The following is a 21,309-nucleotide window of genomic DNA, read 5'->3' on the forward strand; positions in this document are numbered from 1 at the left end:
CCAGTGTGTGTTTTGTTTGCTGGTGGGGGAGGATGGGAGCATCCTGGGGGCCTAAGCCGGTACCCAGTGTATGCGTGTGTGTGTGTGTGCTCCTCCGGTAGTGCATGCAACAGGTGGAGGTGTGCTTTTCGAGTGAAGCGTTCACAAAACAGTCATTTGTATGTTCGTTTCACACATGCGGCCGCCGAAGCCCAAACGCCGAGGTCCGTCTAGCAGTAGCAGTAGCAAGAATGGCTACTGTAACTGAAGTGTGGCACGGTGCTTTGCGTTTCCCGCCTACCATCGCCATTTGGACACTTCCACAATTTTATAAATAGTCATTGCGACGGTGCAGAGTCCCATGAGGAACCACTGACAAGCGTAGTTGAAATGCGTGTGTTCATCAGCGTAGAAGAGCAGGTAGTCTTCCTTCTTCTTTTGTTCATAGCTCATAAACCGATTCGCCACCCTCACCTCCCCTCCAACGCTGGCCGCTGGGTATAGCACATCTTCATCGTACACTATGGAGTAGGCATTAACCATGAGGAGTGCTGCCTCTCTCCTATTTGGAATGCCTGGAGTGGCCTCTACTAGGTCCCCTGGGTGCAACACATTGAAATGGCCTTCGTGAGGCCGGTTCTTCAACATTAGCGCCTTGAAACTCGAATTCGCTAATTCTCCAGGCTCTAGTACTCCTCTCACTGTCACGGAGCTCACGGGCTCCATCCGACTGCCGGCTAGCCGCTGCAAATTCTCAACATACTGTTGTGCGCCATAGTTCACGTACTTCTCCTTACTACGCTGCTGCTGTAATGCTACAAGTTGCTCATGCTGCTCAGCCGTCGCCTTGTGCCGTTGCAGTGAATGATGACTTTGCAATATTGCAAGTAGTTTGTTCTCTTCATCGACTGCTTTGGGGAAAGGTGGCAGGTGGGCGAGCTTGAAAGGTAGGTGCCCTTTATTAACAAGAATGACGCTGCCATCCTGCAGCCGCAGCGGAGAAACGATGCAGTACCCAGGATTCCCCATTTCCAATCCTGGACGTGGCCCCACGAGCAGTTCCGTGCTGCTGTCCAAAACCCCGTGGAGCACCACTGGGGTGTACGCCCACTCCCTTACTGCTACTTCCACATCCTCCGCAGAGGCCCTGGCAAGCAGGCGACCGCTGCGTTGTGTTCGTCTTTCTGCCGCTCTCAACTCTTTTGCTCCTTCCTGCGGCTTCTGGGCATAAGCATCACCAGATTGCTCAGGATGCGCGGAAGGAGAGCTACTGCGCTGGCACTCTGCTGATTCTAATGCGGGAAGCCTCTGGTTGGTGGATGGTGTAGCAGCCGTTGGCTCCCTATGCCATTCTGCTGTGTTGCTCCTAGGGAGCTCTACTGCAAGGTCCTCGCTCCGCTTCCCTGCACGAACATTGGCGTGGGCGGCAGCACTGAGCGTCCATGGGAAGGGGGAGGCAGTGATGACGATAGGCTGCCTGGAGAGATGGTTCCTTCTGTATTCAATGATCTCTTGTTTCTCATGCATGCGCTGCAGCTGCCAAAAGCCGAGTGCGGCCAACACACCGCTAAAGAGGGCTCCGCCCACAGCTAGACGCAGCCTCTCACCCTTGCGGATACCATACTGGCGGTTTCTCACGACTCTCAGTACTGGGGACGTGACTTTCTGAGCATCTTTAGCAGCAATAATGCGAACAATTATTCCCCCCTCCACTTCTTGTGGTGATGGGTACTTCGCCTCCGCTTTTGCCAGAATTGCCACATCCTCGCGGGAGCAAGCCAGAAGTCTCTGACCAGGCATCGACCGGCCAGAAGCCACGAAGGGGATAGGGGCAAAGCCCCAATTAGGGGCTGCTGGTTTTTCCCCTTCAATCACTGCAGCTGGAAGGAACGGCCTGTCGCTTCCCTCTGGAGTCTTCGTTTCTGCATTTATCTCTGTACAAAACGATGTGTTATTCGAACTGTTTACACAATCACGTGTTTTTGCACGTCTGCCGTTCCGCCGTTCTGTCCCTTTTTCGCCATCTTCAGGAACTCCCCCAGGGCCTGTAGGAGCCCAGCTGCTACAGCTTCTGCCAAATAGGCCATGTGCGTCGCCACCCAAACCCTTCTGATGAATGCAGTCGGTTGCACCTCGCCGATGGAGCGCACGGCGAGCCGCTGCTGCCATGCAGTGCCGCGCCCTGATGCTCCGAATAAGGGATGCAGTTCCTTCCCGCCTCCACATACTTCATGTATCTCAGAAAAAAACCTATTTGTTGCTTCTGCTATTGCTATTGGACTTCAACGATGACGCGGTTCTTCGAGCTGTCTCAGTCGCCTTCTGCACAGAGGAGAGAAGGGTGGACAAAACAGATATAAACAAGGGAACAGCAGCCAATTCATGAGGCCCCCGCACTCCTTTCGGGGATCCAGTGCCGCACATGAACCTAAATGCACTGCTATGAGTTTCGAAAATAAACCCTATAATTCTCCATCGCAATACTGACGAAGAGTTGGCCGCGTAACCCCTCGGCGGCAGCTCCAGCACGGCAAGATGGAAGTCAACAACAGCAGACACAGCAATGCATCTGGTGCAGCTGAAGGTCTCACGAGTGCTGCGTCCGTCACCTTCTTCATCATGGCCTCAGCTCCCTGAGAGGAGACAACTGCGAACCTTTGAAATGCTGGGCTTGTCTGCATGCACACAGAAGCAGCAAAGAATCAGAGGGGACGACTGAACAAAAGGATGTAAGGACAAAACTGTATCGGCTAGAAATGACGCATATGAGAGCAGTTTAAAGGGAGTTGAGAACGGATGGAATATACGTACAACAAGCACTCGGTAGACGTGGTCGCTCAGATGACGCTGCGCCAATACTTGCAGCGCCCTGAACACAGCGCCCATGTTCATCTTAAAGCTGCACACAGCAGCAAGCGTAGCGTTGACCAAATACCGACATCATGCTTGTCAAGGAGGTAAGCTATGCACAACAGGCGTTCTGTCCCTCGTGACAGCCGCGCATTGTAGCGTGCTTGGTGTGGTTTTGTTACTGCGGCGTTGTGCAGGCCAAGCGCTTTGTGTTGACAGCTAGTTGTGTCTGCCATTGTCAAAACACAAAAGAAGTGTATGAAGTAACGAAACACGTGAGAATTCCCCAACGGGAAAGCATGGGCTCGGCGACTTTCGTGCTTACCGTTTGACATCAAAGCATTTGCTCTCAGTGACTCGGGCTAGTGGGCAAGTTCGCCACCCAACGCTCTTTGGCTGCTGCCTATACGGAGGACCTCTCTGTGGAGGTGTACAACCTACTTTCGGCTTCCTGATGTGGGCTGCAACATGCCAGGGCTGCTTCCTGGCTTGTAAGTATCTGGCCTAGCTGAAGCAAGGCCAGAAGACAACCACATATGCGGACGAAAAAATCCAACTATGGAAGATTGACTGAATAAATGGTACGGCGGAGCAGGCGTCTACGGACTTAACAATGCACCCAAGCGGCGACAAGGCCACTCGGCTGAGGAACCAGAGGACGTACAGTGAGCAAATACGGCAGTCTCAGGAGAAAATGCGAGCTTCTGTCTCAAGAAAATGGGAAATGAGCAAATGTTGGATAGTTGGATGCTCCGAGACAGGCATTGCACTTTTCAGCCCCACGAGGGGAGCCACCCTTGACCCTGCATGCGACCAGCTCCGCAAAACATCAGTACCAGCAAGCCAACCTTTGAGTATTTGTTTTGCTTATTCATTTAAATACGGCAATGGTAACACTGAAACTTACTTTTTAAGCAAGACGCGCAGAGAGCAGCACACGCAATAGTACCGTGCATATACTGCGAGCACGCTAGTGCGGGCGAGGTCCATCGGCCCTTCTCGAGGACCGTATTGTGCTACAGTAGCATCAAAATATAATAACAATTTGCATGTTTTGCAGCATATCTGAGCAACAGTGTTGTTCTGCTTGTACTGTTGCAACTCACTCCATCCCGATGACTATGCTCCTTTGCCGGAGCGAGAGTACTTAATATGAGATTCCTTTATAAGGAGCTGACCAACTTCGCTAGTCTCCAAGAATCCTTAACCTTACGGCTCAATCGCCTGGAGCTGCTGAAAGGGGGTGTGAAGTATATTCTGGGCTATTTTGGCAACCCTGCCTGAAGTGGGCACTGCATACCTAACCGGCGAAAGGAAGCAAATGGTACACGGGCAGGCCTCCATAACTGTTCGTATTGTTGTGCACACAGCCAAGAAGGCTTGGTTGCGCTTGTATGGAGTGTTGTCTAGCGTTACATTTTATTTAGAGAAGTATGGCCGCCAAATCCAGTCAGGAGTGCCCACCACAGGTTCTATGTGCGGTCCGTAACTGATCAGAAAAAGTGTAGACCGCTGACTAGGCAGAGAGCCATACAAGCATACAGTTGAAGCGGAAATCCTCATTCTTGAGAATCTTTTGTTGCGTCAACAAATATCTATCTGTCGCTGGTTCCCAGTTCACTGATGTCGTAGGTGTTACCTGCGTGACTGCCGGCCCTAATCCGTGGGCCTAACGGCCGCAGAGCAAACTACAGTTCAGGGGTAAAGGCCACCTCCGAATGGCCTCTATCGGTGGACTTCGTTGGTTCCCCGCTGCCGAAACACGAAACCCAAGGAAGTCCAACTTGCAAAAAAGGCGAACACTCTTGTTTTTGTACGAGTCAGTTGGTCGCGTGTAGCAGTTGCAGAGAACGTCGCATATGCTGTAGGCGCCTCTGCGGATTCCGGTTGAACGTAAGCATGCAATGTACTTACATGACCATCCAGTCCTCATCAATTTGGCCCAAGCAATCGTGTTTTGCCTGTCACTGTAGTTCAGCAGGCGAATCCACGGGCGCAAATAGCATGAACGCGCACTCAAGCTTGCCAGTGCAACCATAAAATGCAGTCTTATGCCTGTCATCGGGATGGACTGGGACCTGCAAGAAGGCATAGACGAATTTGGTGTATATTTTTAAGATCCTATATTACTATTCACTGCTTTGCTGAAGGCCACCCTGTTGTGGTTGTGAAGGCGGTTCCTCGCAAGTACACCGAGCAAACCACGAGACGCTAGCAAGTGACCACGTGACGCTAGCAAGAGTAACACTTGATCTTACGTGAGGATTATTGTGAGCTTCAACAATGCCAAAATAAATAAGATGAGGCATCCTCATAAATGCAGTTGCGTCCTTCCCAGCTTCCACCCGTTCTGTGCGCAGCGGCACGACCTTCTGAAGTAGCGGAAGGAGGCGGCCAGCCATGCGTTGCAAAGCACCTTCCTACAATTCAAGGTGCAAAACAGGCCCACGTATAAATTCCAACAAGCCTTTGTGGCTGTAAGTAGAAGCGCTACAGACAGTTGTTGAGAACTATTGCTTGCGTGCCACTTACCCACTAAACCCGATTAAGGATACATGCTCCCACTTCAGATAGGCTTGCCAGCAATTCACAGAGTATGCTACAGGGGGAATGGGCTGCTGGAGACTCGGGAAGGATGACAGGCGCCATAGGGGACCCTCTTCCTCAGTATTTTTCGCCCAATTGCAGCTCGTGACGGTCTTTTAAAAAGACTCAGGACGCTCGCGGCACTTGCCAACACCGGGCAGACTATGCTGGAGCCCCACAGAAGCAATAGACTAGCAGTCCTCTAACAAAATCCAGGACGCTCGCTGGACTTGCAACATCTTGTACACTATTCTACAGCCCCACGGAAGCGCGCGAGTTGGCAAGCCGGTCAACGGGACCCAGAAAATCAAGTGTGAGCCAATTAACGCCACTAACTCAAGGAGAAGTCAACCTGCTGGGACAGGGGTTTCGTGGAGGGAGGGTAAGAAGCAGGGTTGAGACTAGAAGCAGTCAATATGCCTGTAGTGGAGCCCATCGGCTGCTTGGTAGACCGGTGGGATATTTAGCTTGATGACACATAAATTGTCGATGAAGCCTGTGAAATATAAAGTCTGTATATGTAGTGATAACAAGTGATCAAATGACGGTTGATGGCACGATGCCAACCTTTTATATCCGTACGAAAGGGACAATGTGGGCCTGTGCCAAACTTGGCAGGTACGCGCAGCTCTTCGGCGGCAGAGTGGTGGGGACGCGTAGAGAACTTTCCTGCTTTTCCTCTGGACAGAACCTAGTAATAATTTGATTTTTTATATTTAACGGAGACATGTGAGACTACTGAATACTGTCGAGACCATTTCAAGATAATTCCAGAGATCGATGTGCACGGCTGTCGAGCAAAAGCCGCCGGCACCCTGCACGAGACGTGTGTAATCGGGTGAACACCTACACACTGCCGAAAGGAAATATACTCTTCATAAGGAATATAAGCGAATTCCACCTTTTTTTTTTCAACGCCTAACTCCGAGGTATGGGTTTGTTTGCTGTCTGCGTGATTTAGGAATGCCTCGAAATCGAGTTGGAGAAAGGCATTTCTCTGAGGAGGGGGAACTCAAACAACCACTAACCCCGTCAGTCTTCCCTACCTCACTAGTTAAGCAGTCCGCAAGTCCCTTTGTGGGGGCACCCAACTATGACCGCCATCGGCTCAGGCTTGGAAGCAAATTGCGCCGGAATCCGCATCACAAACCGCTTATTACTGTGGCGCTGGTATCTATCGTTTCGTTGGTTGCAATTATTTCTTGTGTAGCCTTATGCTATTCCCACCATAACAAGGCAAAGACCTCAGGGCTCGCGAAGCGCAGGCTGTCGGACACAGCTGATGCAAAGGAGTTATCGGATATTCTGGAACAATGCGTCGAGCTAGAAGAAGAGCTTGGACTTACCGGTAAGACCCCCACGACGAATGAGAGGGGTTGGTATCTCTCCAGTATTTATGATTCTGCAGCAGCTTTTGAACGAGACAGAGGTGTGCAGCCACAGGCGATCCAAGGCGATTCATTGTGGCACATGCACGGTTTGGGGACTTTATCGAAGCATCTCTCAAATCCTAATGATTGGAGGGAAACTGCTTCGTATGCCGTCAATGATAACCAGGAAGAGAGCCGTTTAAGGGATTCTTTTGGGGCACTTGTTTCTGACAGTGATGAACAACAAATACCATATGGCGTTCAAAGTGCACCTCTCCCCCCTGGCCTGCCACATTCCGTGTTACAACAGCAGACAACTAGTGATGCTTTCCATCGGCCTAGCGATGGCACAACTAACAGTCCACTGGGCCCATTGAATCCTGATTCTTGGCTGGAAACGAATCCATGGCAGATCTATTCAGTCGGCGAGCCGCAAATGCCGCATCCAGAAGCCGGAAAGTTCGCACCAGCCCACATGAATGTCTCCAATTCGCAAACCCATATTGGGGGAGTCTCTAGAGAAGACGCATTCAATAGTATATCCGGATCCCTCCCTGCAGACAACAGTAAAGAATTTCATTGCTCGGGGGGTCAATCTTCTGGGTCAGTTGTTGGGCCTGGAGCCCAGGAATATCGAGGACCCGAGGGCACGATGGCAAGCAATCCTACTTTCGGCCATCAAGTGCATTCTCCGGGAAATATGTTTTTCCAAGCATACCCAGAAGGCATGCAGCACCTGCAATACATGACTGGAGCGGAGGACATATTGCAAGCTACAGCGTATCCCGGCACGAGCGCTGGTTCAATATATCCATCGCGTACAACTGGGCTCCCTTTGGAACCATTGGTGGTCTACGGGGAGGGACAGGGAGGACTTATGCATGGAAATGATGGTTATCTCGATGTAGGCTTGCCCACAATTCAAGGCGAAAGCATGCGTGAAGCTGGGCAATCAACGCAAGGGGTCCAAGTACTATGGACCCCTCATATGCAGCCAACGTGTGGTAGGTGTGGTAGGGCTATTGTGCCAGCGAGTATTTCGAGCATACAGGAGATGCTCACTCATCCATATGTCAGGCTCCCAGTGGTAAATCCAAACGATATTCCAAGGAGTTTCAGGACAAATATTGCATTCTCCGCCCTTTTGTTTGAGGGTTTTTCTCTAAATATATACGTGCCTATGCGTGAATTGTTTGCAAAGCCTTCACTGAACTCGGCTGAGTTGGAAAGTCTCTTGCGCCTGTCCGAGTATCTAGTCAACCACGCTCTGCACAGGCTTAGGACTCCTCCTACGAGACCTGGCGCTTTCCATGTCTCTAGACGACTGGCGGAACTTTTCTTCATGTTTGATTACGTGGTCTGTACGATCGAGCTCTTGCAGGAGAAAATGGAAACCAGCAGTTGGTGGGAACTGTTTGTGGCCAGCTTCCGTACAGAGTACTATTTTCCCGCAAGCTATCATGGAAAGAGAGATCTTGAAAAGAAGCTTCCAAGGCTGGTCAAGCGTCTTAGCGCGGCGCTGGCCATCTACAAGACAGGAGTGCGCCCGCCGCCACAAGATATAATTTCGCTTAAGAGAGACATTTTCCACCTTTTAGAGAGGCATAGTGTTTTTACGCATAGGCTATGGAATTTTTGGAGGGAGGACGACTACGATTTTTGTCATCGTATATGTCTGTGACTCATTCTACCAGTGAGCAAGAGCATGTAACGAATGCTTCCCTCGTGGTCAGGTCCTCAACTTCGGTCTAGTTTGTCCTGGATTCTCTGGAGCCTTCATCGTTTTCGGATTGCCCACACATCCTCCTGCATTCAGCGATCACTGGAGAGACAGCGTGACTGATACAGCCTTCAAAATAGCTCTTCAGGCGCTCAAAAGTAACGCGAAAATGGATAGATCACATAGGGCACTAGGAAAAGTTGGCTCACTGTAGGAGCCACAGTCCTGGAATGTTTACATACACGAAACCTCAGAAATGTTTCTGCTTTTGAAGGGGGATACGAAGCACATGTTTCTTCATCTCCGTATCCTGCGAGCTATTCTCGAATGTTGTGGAAAAGCATTCGCAGAAGCCAGAACTAAACATGTGAGTTGAACGTTGGTGGGGTTCAAAGTGAGGTTACGGCTGCTGCCGTCTCGAACAGTATAGTAATAAACACCAAGCACGTCCCTGAATCATCTTGTAGGCTGGCAGAGCAAGACTATCCGTAACCCACTTACTAGCGACCTTTTCATGCGCCGCGCATCGCCTCGAGTGTATAACAAATTTACCCTGTGCACGTGAGGGTATTCTACAGGTTCATGAGTAGTTGCACGCATGACAGGAACTTGCATGGGCTAATCAGTACAGTTCTTCACGTTTTATGATTCGCAGCAAGCTTGGTTGATGGCAGCAGCATGGGCACTTTTCAATGTACCGGCACTTCCCACAGCATGTTCTAGAATTGGTAGCTCAGGCAGTATTCGACCATTCTTTGTGGGTAATTCCATCACAAAAAGGGTCAACAAGTTCGCTTTTCGCTTGCTGCATTTGGTTATCGAAGCTTATGGCGACCGGGAGGTATTGCAGTGCGCCAGTATTGCGGGCACAATCTTGTCCCTGGTCACAGTATTCAGGTTCGGAGAATAAAATTTTCATTGTGCTTTTTCGACGCGGAGGAACCTCCGTGCACTAAGTGAAGTCGAGGCAATCAGTGTGCTGGAGCAGGACCATCTTCAGCAGCTAATAACGAAAACAGGGGACCAGAAGGTAGACTAAGGGGCACTGGTGTGTCTGCACCATGTTCAGCGCTATATGTAACGAAAATCCTAGGGAAAATGGATCATAGTAGCCTTTGACGCTGTAATCCGTTCTCCCTGAATCTGGTGAACACTCCCCTTCAAATTCTACCTTCCAGCTACATCAAATTACCGGTAGCAATAAACTTTGCTATTTTGAAACACTAGTAGTGAAAAGTGTCATGGACGCACCCAACCAGTGATACCTAATGGGAATTCTGAACTGCGTCCTCAGATAGTCACTTCAAAAGGAGTTGTTCCTCAGTACGAATCGTGTAATACAAATGCTCCTACAATGAAAAGCTGCAGAAAGCCAATCTAACAGCCCAGGTGAGTGCCACAACAGCACGCACTGAATACTGAATGCAAAGTTTAAGATCTGGCCCGCCCATGGGGCCCCGCTATAGCCTACCGGGAAAAACAGACGAGCGTGAGCGAACGCGTATCTATGCTGAGCAGCCTGCAGTGGAAATGCCAACATTAGAAGCTAGCGCCACTTAATCACCGTCTGCTGCCGGGTGCCTACGCATGCAACAGTAGCATCGGTCCCTATTGATATTCAGCTGTTATCTGTTCAGTTGTTGAACACAGACGACCTTAGTAATCGCCTGCCATGCCTTCTTCAGGTGCGTGGCCTTTCGAGAACGCTACTGGTCCCTCAGCTTCATCAGCCCACGCCGCAAGAACTGTCGTTGAAAAAAAGCAGCGTAGCTGAGGATACCAGCTGAGTATCTGTGCTGCTGCTTCTCTGTCACGGACAGCAGCTGCCAGAGCCAAAGTGTAGACTGGATGCCCCGAAAGCAACAGCACTCTAGCCAGATAACGAGCCATCTCACTTGTAGCCTGCTGCTGCCTGTTTCCGTTACTACACAGTGGTGGAACTACACATGCAGTGTATTTTGGTGACTGCCTGCAAGCTGTTTCCAGCAATGCAGCCACCTGCAGCCCGTCCTTCCAGCTAGGAGACTGTTGTTGGCACTTTTCCTCCATAAATAACCGAGAACAGTCGCGCACAAAAGACTGCTTCAGACACAAAGACACGGGCATATCTCCAATGCAAAGCTGCTGTGTAAAGGAACATACTGCCTCAGAGAAAAGCCGGGAAAGGACCTGAGCTGCAGTTGGTGCTGCCCCTCCAGTTGCAGTCGTAGATCTGGGTCCGGCTCTTTCCGGCACTGTCTTTGCTGTAGAAGAAATTGCCAGCCCTTCTGTCCAAGGGATCTGTTCCTGGTTCGTTTGCGTATTTGGCTGGTTAACGCGGTCCAGCAAATCACTCTTGCTGCGGCCCCGAAGCCAAGCAGGAAGGTCAACACCTAGAGTCGTCGCAAAGTCAAACAGTTGCAGCCACTTGTGCTGTTTGAGCAACGCCGAAGCAGCAGCAGCAACAGCCGCCTCGACTTCCCGATACACCTGTGCAGCCAATAGACGATCCACCCGGCGTAGTTCCAACGGGACGCGGGACAACCAGGGGTTGGTAAGGAAGCTGCAGTCAACACCAGCCTTTCCTGTGCTTCCTTTGGCGGGGGAGCTTGACCACTCGTCTGTTTGTACAGGACGCCAAAGCAAACTGCGCAGCTGTGTGAGCCGACTGCTCATCCGTGCGGCCCTCCTTGTGTGTGCACTTTTCTGTTGACCCCCTGCAGGGTGCCTTTGCCGCAGCAGCTGCATTTCGATCTCCGTAGGACCTTCAGATGCAGACTGCACCGACGCCTGTTCTCGCTGCACCTTGCTCCTCTTGCTAATAGGCCGTGTGTTGTGCCTTCTTCTAAAAAATGCCCAGAAAAAATGAAGCAGCTTGCGAGTTAGAAGGAAGTCTCCAGCTGCCAATGCAGCACGGAGAAGTGGCAGCACGCGGCGACATCTCACCTGCAGAGCCAGAACCACAACCTTCATATGGCAGAATTTCACCGCGTATTTGCACCCTAATTGGAGTGGCCCAATGGAACTACGATGGCGAGGAACGTCATGAGACGCTAAAACCGCAGAAGTACCTGAAGTGGGCCCTCTGTTGTCTGAATGGGCAGCAAATAAAGCGAAGCTGTCTGCAGAAGTCCACGTTCGAGGCATTTGGTAAAGAGAGTGACGGGGTCGGCCGGCGGCACCTGCCGTTGCAACAAAGACTCCAGCACCGCCGGCGAGACAAGGGGCTCCGTCTTCCGCATGCAGAAAACAAGAGTTGCAACGAACATGTGGGGAGACTTCCGCTGCAATAGCCGTAGGAACCACTCCAGGGCAGCGCCTTCTGATGAACTCCCGAGAGCAGCGGCAGCGGCAGTGCGCACACTTCCAGCAAGGGCTCCAAGGTCACCCCTGCTGATGCTGTCTACACACGGCTCTCCTCTCGCTGTACTGGGATGTAACAGAGGATGCTCCCTGTTGTTGTGCGGTCGCAGCTGTACACGTCGCAACTTTGCCGCCTTCAAATAGGTGGATATACACCTCATCAATAGCCCAAACTGTGCCAATTCCAACAGATGGTGAGCAAACGCGGATGCCAATAATTCCCGCACAAGCGCTGAGACAGACAAGAAGAGCCGCTTGCGGCTGCTGCAGATGCCTTGGTTGGTGTCGATGATTTCGCCCCTCACTCCGCAGCTGGTACAGTCCGCCACGTGCCCTTCCGAAGCTGCATCAAATGCTCGTCCCTCAACAAGCATACACGGTTCTCTAGAACTCTCAGGAATTCGGGCGACAGCAGCTAGCAGCTGCCTCTGCAGTAAGGCATGTGTGCACGGTTGCAGAAGCAACCGTATCCGAGTGACAGGCTGGATTTGTACTGGACAACCAAGCGACGCTTCACGGCTAGCAGTACAGGCAACAGCCACTCCGAGCTGAAGACGCACGATACACAGCAGGAAGCGTAAGGTACAGCGAACGTAGCCATCATGGTCACACATTGATTAACGAGCTACACATTTGAACAAACAAATTCACCAATAATATGGTACGGCAAAGCTTCATGCAGCTTCGTGTGTGCACCCTTGTTGTACAGCTGCAATGCATCACTCGAGGGCGTGTGGTGTTTACCTCTCCGATTACTCCAACGATCTGGAGAGGTTGCGGGCGCGACTCTACTGGAAGCACCAAAGCTGACCGCAAACGTACGTCAGTTACTGAGAGCAAGGACTCGGGTGAGCTACCCTCCGTTGCCGCTGCTGCCGCAGCGCCCGAGTAGTGGAATCCCACGGAAGCCAGTAGTAGCCCTGCAGGTGTTTGAGCCCATATATGCCATCCAGCAACGCAGCAGCAGCAAACGTCGCAATCTGTAACACGCAAGCAAACCAAACAGCCACCAACAGACCACTGCCGTAGTGCACACACCCGAGATACGTTTAACTCCCCACAACACAAGATCCTCCACCAAACCCAGTGACCCAAGATGACGGCAGTGTTCTCGTTCTGGTTAGTACACAAAAGGCCCGAATGGTGCTCAAACCGGCGAAGCATAATGCAGATATATCCATGATACCTCCGCACTAGAAGTGCAACACGCTTGCCTTACTTCCAATACGAGTCTCCCAAGGCTGTGCGGCAACAACAGGGCCCTTAACCGCGGGAGACGAGTCCAACCCGCTGCCGCTGCAACCGTCCGAATCCACAACAGGTGGCTCTCCTCGAACAGCTGAAGATGAAAATCTTTCAGGAGCAGCTACCGCCTCTTGTGTTTCAGAATTTGCCTCACTGGCCGTCGCTCCTGCTACGTCCTTACTGTATTTGGAACACAGCAAAAGTGGCGATGAGCCGCGGGTATACGCTTCAAGACTGAGCAAAACACGCCAATCCACGAGGTCGTATGCGTGCAACGGCTGCAGCCGTTCGGCCCAACAATCCAACGACCCCTTTCACCTCCTGAGTTCCGTGTGAGTTCCTTAGTTGGCCAAAAAGTGAACGGAAGGACGGAAAGTGCATCAGAGAAAAATAGCTCGACTTTCAGCCCACTACTCTCACCTGCCATCGCCCTTTGATTGTTGAATATACTTAATGTGCTGTCGGCACCCGGCCGTCCAGAAGGTTTGGAAGGGACGTCGAATCCGCCGTTCTGATGTTCCGCTTCCCTGCAGCCCACCTGAGTCCTCAGGCGTGCTGCCAGAGACCATGTAATCCCGCTGCATTGCACCGCTTGTCTTGTTCGAACTCCCAGCTGTGAGCACAGGAAGTGATAGCGGAGCACGCCTTTCTCTCACCAAATGTTCTGGCAGCTCTTCCTCTTGTTGACGCTGGAGCGGCACCTTGTAGAGGTCGCTGGTGCTGCAGCTTTTGGCCAGCACGGGTTCAACTGCCACAGGACGAGGGAAGTCAACGATTCTTTGGTAGGGAAGTAGGCAATGAGGCGCTGGCGCTGCTGCACTGTTTGTGTTTGTCGTGCACAAAGGACCAACAAAAAATGGAGGTGACAGTGCTGTGCCTGGCGCTAATAAGTTGCTCCGATGGGTATCTTGATGTGATCCATGGGGGATGGAGACACCCGAGCTCCCGCGCAATTTCCTGGCAGTCAGAGGCCATGGCAGGGGAGCCTTTGCTTTCCACAGTTCAAGGTCAGCGGAAGCTGCAGCTATATTGCTACTGCTGCTGACTCCGGCGCTCCAGGCACTCAACTTATTGTCTGACAGCGTTAGCTCGCTATCTGGGCCTGAACCACCTCCGGTTTGTTTAAGGGCAACCTCCGCTTCCATGCCCGGCCCGCACGATGTAGGCTTGTACTGATGCAGCGCCATTTGCAGACACTCTCCGTTTCGGTCATTTTGTCGTGGAGACATCGTTTCTTGCCCCAAACATGAACAAGAGCATCTAGCTAAATTCTCCATTCCAATGCCAGCATGTCCTTGCGGTATTTGCATGTGGTGCTGCTGCTGTGGACGAAGAACGCAGAAGCGAGATGATGGCAGCATGTAGTGTTGTTGCAGCTGCGCCTCCGCCCCTACCCAAAGGCCTGTAACGCCGTCCGCCACTACAGTGAACGTTTCCACGATGAGGCGAGGAATGTTGTGTTTCCTCTGATGTGAGAGGTGGCCTGCCCCTGGCATGCCCAAGCGCAGAAGCAACAAAGCCCCAGACTGGAGCAATGCAAGCAAAAGCCACGCGCACCCAACGAAGCGTATTTGCTGCGGCGGCCTATCGCAGAAGTCTGATAGATCAAGTTGCCAAAGAGCTACAACGTCTTGCTGCCGTGGTTGATGTTCCTTTTGCTGTTGTGGCTGCTGCAGCTGGTAAGCGGTTAGGACTCCCATAGCATCATATATTGCCAGGAGAGGTTCGTCTGTGTTGCCTGCAGCGAAGCTCCGCAGGGCGACAGCTGCACGGCCGCTACAAACCATACAGCAGCTGCCGTGACTGTTGCCCTCATGGTGGCAGAGACAACAACGGGACCCAAGAGAACCTGCCGGGCGAAGCAACTGCTGCTGCTGCATGCTTGGCAGCACCGTGGTCGTATGAGGTCTGGCCTGGAGACGCTTGATTTCTGCAACACGGCAACGCAGGTCCAGTCGTTCGCTACTACGCAGAAATAGCACAGCATAGTACCACATAGCGCTGCTACCACTACTACTGCTAGTTCCACGCGATGCTGCAGCAGTGGCAATCGCAGAGAGTTCTGCAGAGCCGCGACCGGCTCCAGCCGCTCCCCACAGACGTGACGAAGACTGGTGGAGTTGCTGCTGCTGTTGCTGAAGCCAGGCCGTCTTTTCGTGAATCGTCAGTGGAACATGAGATGCAAACCTTGAGGGACAGAAGTCCACAGCTGCAGCCACGGCAGCTTGAAATCTATGAAATATACTGGGAGGAAGGAGCCAGCGGGGAGCTGCATCGGGAGCACTAAGCGTGCAAAGCGGTTCTGGTGCTACTGCAGCTGCTGCTGACGATGCAGCAGTATCACTCGGGTCAAACGCCGGCGTCGAGACAAAGAAGATGTCCTTCGTGTACCAACCCAGGGGTAAGGTGCCCGTAAGGAGCTGAGCCTCCTGCCGCTCCATACAGAGAAGCCGCCACCGCCGCTGCAGCAAAGCAAACAAGGCGAAGCCTCGGCTCCCAGCAACAAGCATCTGAGATCCATCTGGAGACAGTGCTGCCTGCCGAACGGGGAATGCCTTTGTCGTATACAAACTGGGTGGTAGCGGGACAAGCGACAATGAAGCGGACTCCCTCATACTGTCGAGAAAACTCCACACAAGCAAGTGGGAACCTCCAACCATCACCCTGCACACAACACAGCAGTACGGAGGAAAACCTCGCCAGCTTCTTAGACTCAGTAACGAAAGACCACAGCGCGATCTCCCCCAGCAAGAACAAGGCTGTTAGTACTTCGAACTATGCCACTATCCGCACCTGTCAGTCATGTCGGACGCACAGCGGCTGCCACACACGTCTACAGACGAAGCTGCCGCAGCTACAGATGCGCTTCGCACAACTGCTACCTCCAGTAATTCCTCTGACGACGGAATTTGAATTTGGGTGTCGGCTTCAAAACTCGACACGTGGGTGCCACGTTCGGCGCGTTCGCCATCTGGATGGAGCCCCGAGTTGGCTCTACGACAGGGGCATACGTACATCAGAGACAGACCACCCATTATCCAGCTACACAACTGTCCTGACCCTATAGCTGCGCCTGCGGCAATTGCTGCTGCGGTGGCAGCTGCATTCGCAGGAGCTTGTCTTCCATGAAAGCGCTTCTGCTCACGCCGCAGGCGATGCAATCCCCACGGGGACCCTTTAAAAGGACACTCCTGACCACCACCAGATGCTGCGGGGCCCGGCTCTGCAGTGAAGAGGTCAGGAAGGGAGAATAGTATGCTTCCCGTGTGGCTGAAGACAGCTGTTCCACCTCTGAGCCACCGCACTGCGAGGGCCGCGCCGTCGGCTGTCCACTGCAGGCTCTGGACGCTACACGCTTGCACATAAGGAGGGCTTGTTGTGGAGTCATCGCCTGCAGCTGTATGAGCTGCACGCGTTCGTGCGTGTTGCGTTGCTGCTGCCATGATGTCATCTGGAACACGTATCACGTTGATAAGCTGTGGAAGCAGTGTAAAGCCATCACGTTCAATATTCCTGTGGGTGCGTCTAGTTGGTCGTTGGTCTGTTTGCTGCTGCTGCGGCTTCCGAGAATTCCGAACTCGTTGCACGGGGCTCCTAGGCCAGATGAGCCTATACACCTCGACAAAGCCACTGCCAAGACCCACTGCGACGAGGCTCCGTTCCCCGTTAAGCGCGCAGCAGCACACTGCTTCCGCCCTAAGCTGGAGCCCGAGCGGTCGCCATGGCCTCAAGCTATTGGTGTTGCTGCTGCTATGACAGGTCTCCGAAACAGAGGGAGCATCGACGAAACCTTCACGTGTAGAGTGGCCTATAGACACTCGACCGTCCAGGCCCGCCCCTATGCATATGCTTCCGCAGCCCCTGCAGCGGGTATGGGCACTGCTTGTACTTGTATCATTGTTCAATTGGCTATGAATACTCGCTGAATAAGAAACATCTGCTATATCTGGTCCACTTCCTGCCGCGGCTGACGCTGGAACTTCCGGATTCAGTCGCTTCAAACAGTGCTGGCTAGCCAAGTGGACCTTGAGGGGTTGTTCAGCCACACCTGCATCACTGGCTGGTTGTTGAATGCTGTCGAGGTCATCCACCTGTGTATATCCTCTTAGGGGAAAGCGCCAAGACAGCATAAGCAACTCTCCTGCTGCTGTAACCACAGCCAAGAGATCAAGCCGCTGGTTCAGCTGCAGCTGACGCACACCTCCACAACAGCGCTTATGCAGAGTCTCATAATCTGAGAAGGCTTCATCCGTAAGGCTACGCATCATATGTTGTCTTTGGGTCTTCTTCCGACGCTCCAGCCGTTGAGTAGTGCACACCCCTCTCGTGGGAAGCCTGCTGGTACCAAGCTGCAGTAATCTGTCGTCGCTTGTGCCTCCGTCACTGCTGCTGATACTGTCATCTGCAGGTGCAGCCTGTGCGTCGACCACGCTGTTGCATATTTCTTCATTAACCAGTCCAAAACCAGCGGCTGAATCACGAAGGCCTCTTATGGTGCCCGTCCCGTTGGTAGTGCGCTTGCAACCTGACGCTTCTGCGTTTCTAATTGTCAGGCTCTCCGTCCTGTTCAAGGTTGAACTAATTCTGTGGCGGTTGCTGTTTGCCCTCGTTGTGTTGATGGTGCCGCTGCTGAAGAGAGCACTTTGGTGCTGCTGCGAGGTGCTGAGAGGGTCCTGCCCTCCAATCTTGTGCCCCTGCTCACAGCGGTCAAAAACAGCAACCCCAGCTAACTCGTCTTGCTTATGCTGCTGAATATTGCTCCCCGAAAGGCTGCTGCAGCTGCTCTTTCGGAGCTTCTGCCGAATGCGCGACAGTCGAGAACACCTGCTTGTCGAGGCGCTTCTGCAACCCAGTGGCGAATGTAGAGGACCTCCACAGTTCGGGCCAGAGTCCGCACAGAGGAAAACGTCTGGAAGATCGGGCACAAGATGTGCATCCTGTGCAGGGGCAGGAAGCCGCAAAAGCTCCGTCAATGAAGTGTAGCCTTTTGGGTGGAACAGATAGGTAATGAGCCTGCGCCTCCCTCGACACCTGCAGCGTCTTGAGGAAGGCGATGGCGCTCCTGCTGCAGAGGAGGGTACTCCTGCTGACGTCCCGTTGCTGCTGATTCTACGCCCCATCGGCGGAAGTGCCAGTGGGTCCACAAAGCAGCAGCAACGACCCTCACAAGCCCGGCAAGCGCAGCCCAAACTAGCAGCAGCAGCACTGGTTTTACCCTGGGCTATTGCTCCCGACCACGCAACTCGTGTTGCAGCTGTTGAAGCAACCCCAACAACTGCTGCTGAGGAAGGATCTGCATTTCCTGGACAAACGCCTGCTCTCTTCGTCACTCGTATCAGATCAGTGGTGTACATACACCCCAATACCTGCTTAGGCCCTCCCAAGTGAAGCCAGAAGAGGGCAGGCTGTCTGCTGCAGCCTGCGAGCAGTAGCGGCTGCTGACGCTGCACCGACGCGCAACAGAGTGCTGAAGGCCTGACTGGAAGGCGAAGGAGCAGGCAGAATGAGACGGACAGAGGAGAAGTATTGAGAGGCCGGTAAGCGGTTATCGCTGAAGGCACAGACCGTATGGCTTCTTCAGCCGTTGAAGCATTCTCTGCTGCCGCTGGCTGCAGCTGCTCTTCTTCCCCTTCACTGCCCTGGCCATCGCCATCGCCGGTAGTCCCAGTGTTGCCCAGATGCTGAGTATCAATAGCCGTTGAAAAGCCCTCCATGAGCCAACTTTCTCCCACGGCTCCTGGCCTTACGGCTGCTGCTCCTTCTGCTGCTGTACCTGCCGTCAAGGGCACCCCCGCCGAAGACGACGCAGCACCCCATACACCTTTCCCCTCGCTCGCGGTTGATTGCTGCTGAATTTTTTGCAGCTGCTGCTGCACCAGCCCGCTGCTGCCAGTGCTGCTACTGCCAATGGAGAAGACACACACACACGCCAATGGATCGGCACTGACGAAGAGCGCAGACGAATCCGATGCCCAGCAGCAGCAGCACAAGCGTCCATACACTTCCGAGTCTTGAGGCACCAAGCATCGACCTAAGAGCATGCGGCATTGTCCGTTGCTATATACACGGACCCCGCAGGGAGAAAGCACAGCAATGAACAATCCACAAGGTGACACCTGAATATCCGTTACAATCCGCTTAGGGCTGCTGCCGTTCTGAGTCCTGCTGCTGTTACTAATGGCAGTGTTGCTGCTGGTGGTACTTCGACCGCAAATTGGGGAGCCTGCTCCGTCCTCCGTGGAAGGCAACGCCACCGACAGCGCTGCCGGCTGCCCATACGCACTGATCATCGTTGCAGGTGCTGCTTCTGAGATGTGGACCTTTGCAAAAGGGCCCGAAGGTGTCTACTTCGCTGGGCGCTCGAGGTGGAGACAGCGCCTGTTGCAAATTGTCACCCAACAAAAAACAAATCCTCACAAATCCTGGTCACGAGAAAGACAAGTTGACATTACACCAGAGACATACAGCCATAGTGGAGATGAGAGACAAAGAAGGTTCAAGACTTAGAAGAGCATGGGGAAACATGGTGGCGCAGCAGGCAACAAGACCGCTTGGGCATCGGGGTTACCTGTAGTTCCACCTGCGGCCGTCGCAGTCCTGCAGCATCCTCTCCAACGACCCTCTGTACCTGCAGACAACTCGCAGGAACAGCAGACAAAAATGATCGAGAGCAATAATCGATATAGGAGGGTCATGCTTCTTAGAATCGGAATCTCTGTGGGTCGACGGACTCGCGCAAACACTGCAGATAGGCGGCCTGAAGCGCACAGCATCAACATGGATGGACACAGCGGTCTGACTGTCGGCGAAGACACAGTACTACGCCGCATCCATCGTGTGGTACTGTCAAGAAGGGGTTCTGCACGGGCCAAACGGCCGCCCGTATTATCGCGGATGTCTCACGAGCTCCGACGCGCAAGGGAGGTCTTCTTCTGCCCCGTAAATTTGAGGCATCTGCTGCTGGTGCTGCTGCTTGTAATTGGCGACCGTGCCTGAGGCGGTCTGACCCATGCTGCGGCTTGTGATGCACGGCAGGGCAGAATCCCCGGTGCCCAGCGCCAGAAGAAAGTGTCAGCAACTTCGGGAGCTGGTGTACACGCAAGGCAACAGTAGCAGCAGTTCAGCAGTGTAGCTGTTGCTACTTGGCTGTTCGCCAGTGTTTCATTACGCGGGATCCCGAAGCGATATCTGCCTCTCAGTGGTAGTGTTGCACACAGGATGGATGCTGCAGCATTGTCTGCGGCTGAAACGAAGCCATTTGAAAAGAACAGCCTGTGTTAATGAGGCAAAAGCCAGGCATACGATGCTGTTGGTGCAGCTGCGTGCTACTGATTTCAATAGGGCGAAAAATTCTTCGAGTCGGCAGACGTTCACTTCTCCTATTCGACAGTCAGGGTGGTATCTGCTGTGCGACATGCAGGAACAGCCGTTTCTACGCAAACAAACATAACGATTGGCAGCTAGTTGAAGGGCCCCCGCAGGGTGGAATGAGCATGCATGGGTCGCCAAGCTACAACTTTTCTTGCATGCTGCAGGCCCCTCTGCAGCTGTTGTTAGGGCAGAAGATAGAGCCAGCCTTCGTAAAATAGAATACGTAAAAGCATGTGATGGAAAGCTCTGTCATGCACGTTGTTTTGCTGATGATGCCCAGAGGCCTCCTCGGAGCGCCCCAGCAACCCACGTAGCTTCTGCCTGCTCGGCGGGTCACACAGGTTGTTCAGCTGTTCAACTAGTTGGTTTGTCTCTATTAAACTTATTCTGCCTACGATTGTTGTTGCTGTGGGCATAAGAGTAGCGTAGCCACTACTTCGACGGATTAGCCATTAGTCAGGGGTCCTCTACACCCCCCTCGTGGGCCCTTGAGTGTTCCAAGGCATGGCCGAGAGAGATATCCTTTCAGGTGCAGAATTGATCCGAGTCTGTAATCGGGTGATGCAACGCCAGAAGTCGGGTGCCGAAAAGGCAATGCAACAGCCTCCTCTGTGTACATATGTGTGTCTTCTACGGAGTTTGGGGCTCTTCGGCTACTCGGGAATCAGCTCTTCTAAATGGCAATGGCTCTGGCTTCTTCAATGAAAAACAGCAAAGCCGCCTGATGTACGTGAAAGTAAAACAGGAGCGGGGCCTTGGACTAACGATACGAGCAACAGCATCAGCAGTAGTACCAGCGACCCCTTTGCAGGGTTGGCCAAGAGATTCAGGCAACATGTAGTAAAC

The 21,309-nt window shown here is 52.9% G+C and overlaps 3 protein-coding genes across 3 annotated transcripts; 1 reads left to right on the forward strand and 2 right to left on the reverse strand.

The window, feature by feature from the left end:
• Window positions 1-276: 276 nt before the first annotated feature.
• EMWEY_00005800 (hypothetical protein, conserved) lies at window positions 277-2,205 on the reverse strand (the record flags this gene model as incomplete). Its single annotated transcript, XM_013481416.1, has 1 exon — window positions 277-2,205. The coding sequence occupies one exon, from the start codon at window positions 2,203-2,205 to the stop codon at window positions 277-279; it is 1,929 nt and encodes a 642-aa protein (XP_013336870.1).
• A 4,173-nt stretch (window positions 2,206-6,378) lies between these two features.
• On the forward strand, window positions 6,379-8,466 carry EMWEY_00005810 (hypothetical protein, conserved; the record flags this gene model as incomplete). The annotated part of the gene is made up of 1 exon (XM_013481417.1): window positions 6,379-8,466. One exon carries the CDS (start codon window positions 6,379-6,381, stop codon window positions 8,464-8,466), a length of 2,088 nt encoding a protein of 695 aa, XP_013336871.1.
• Window positions 8,467-10,161: 1,695 nt separating this feature from the next.
• Window positions 10,162-20,103, reverse strand: EMWEY_00005820 (hypothetical protein, conserved; the record flags this gene model as incomplete). Its single annotated transcript, XM_013481418.1, has 9 exons — window positions 10,162-11,430; window positions 11,556-12,275; window positions 12,592-12,827; window positions 13,067-13,326; window positions 13,513-15,756; window positions 15,886-19,035; window positions 19,376-19,470; window positions 19,661-19,720; window positions 19,996-20,103. The coding sequence occupies 9 exons, from the start codon at window positions 20,101-20,103 to the stop codon at window positions 10,162-10,164; spliced, it is 8,142 nt and encodes a 2,713-aa protein (XP_013336872.1).
• Window positions 20,104-21,309: the final 1,206 nt, after the last annotated feature.

Source organism: Eimeria maxima, genomic scaffold (assembly GCF_000499605.1).
Source record: "Eimeria maxima Weybridge genomic scaffold, Emw_scaff33, whole genome shotgun sequence".
Classification (NCBI taxonomy): domain Eukaryota; phylum Apicomplexa; class Conoidasida; order Eucoccidiorida; family Eimeriidae; genus Eimeria; species Eimeria maxima.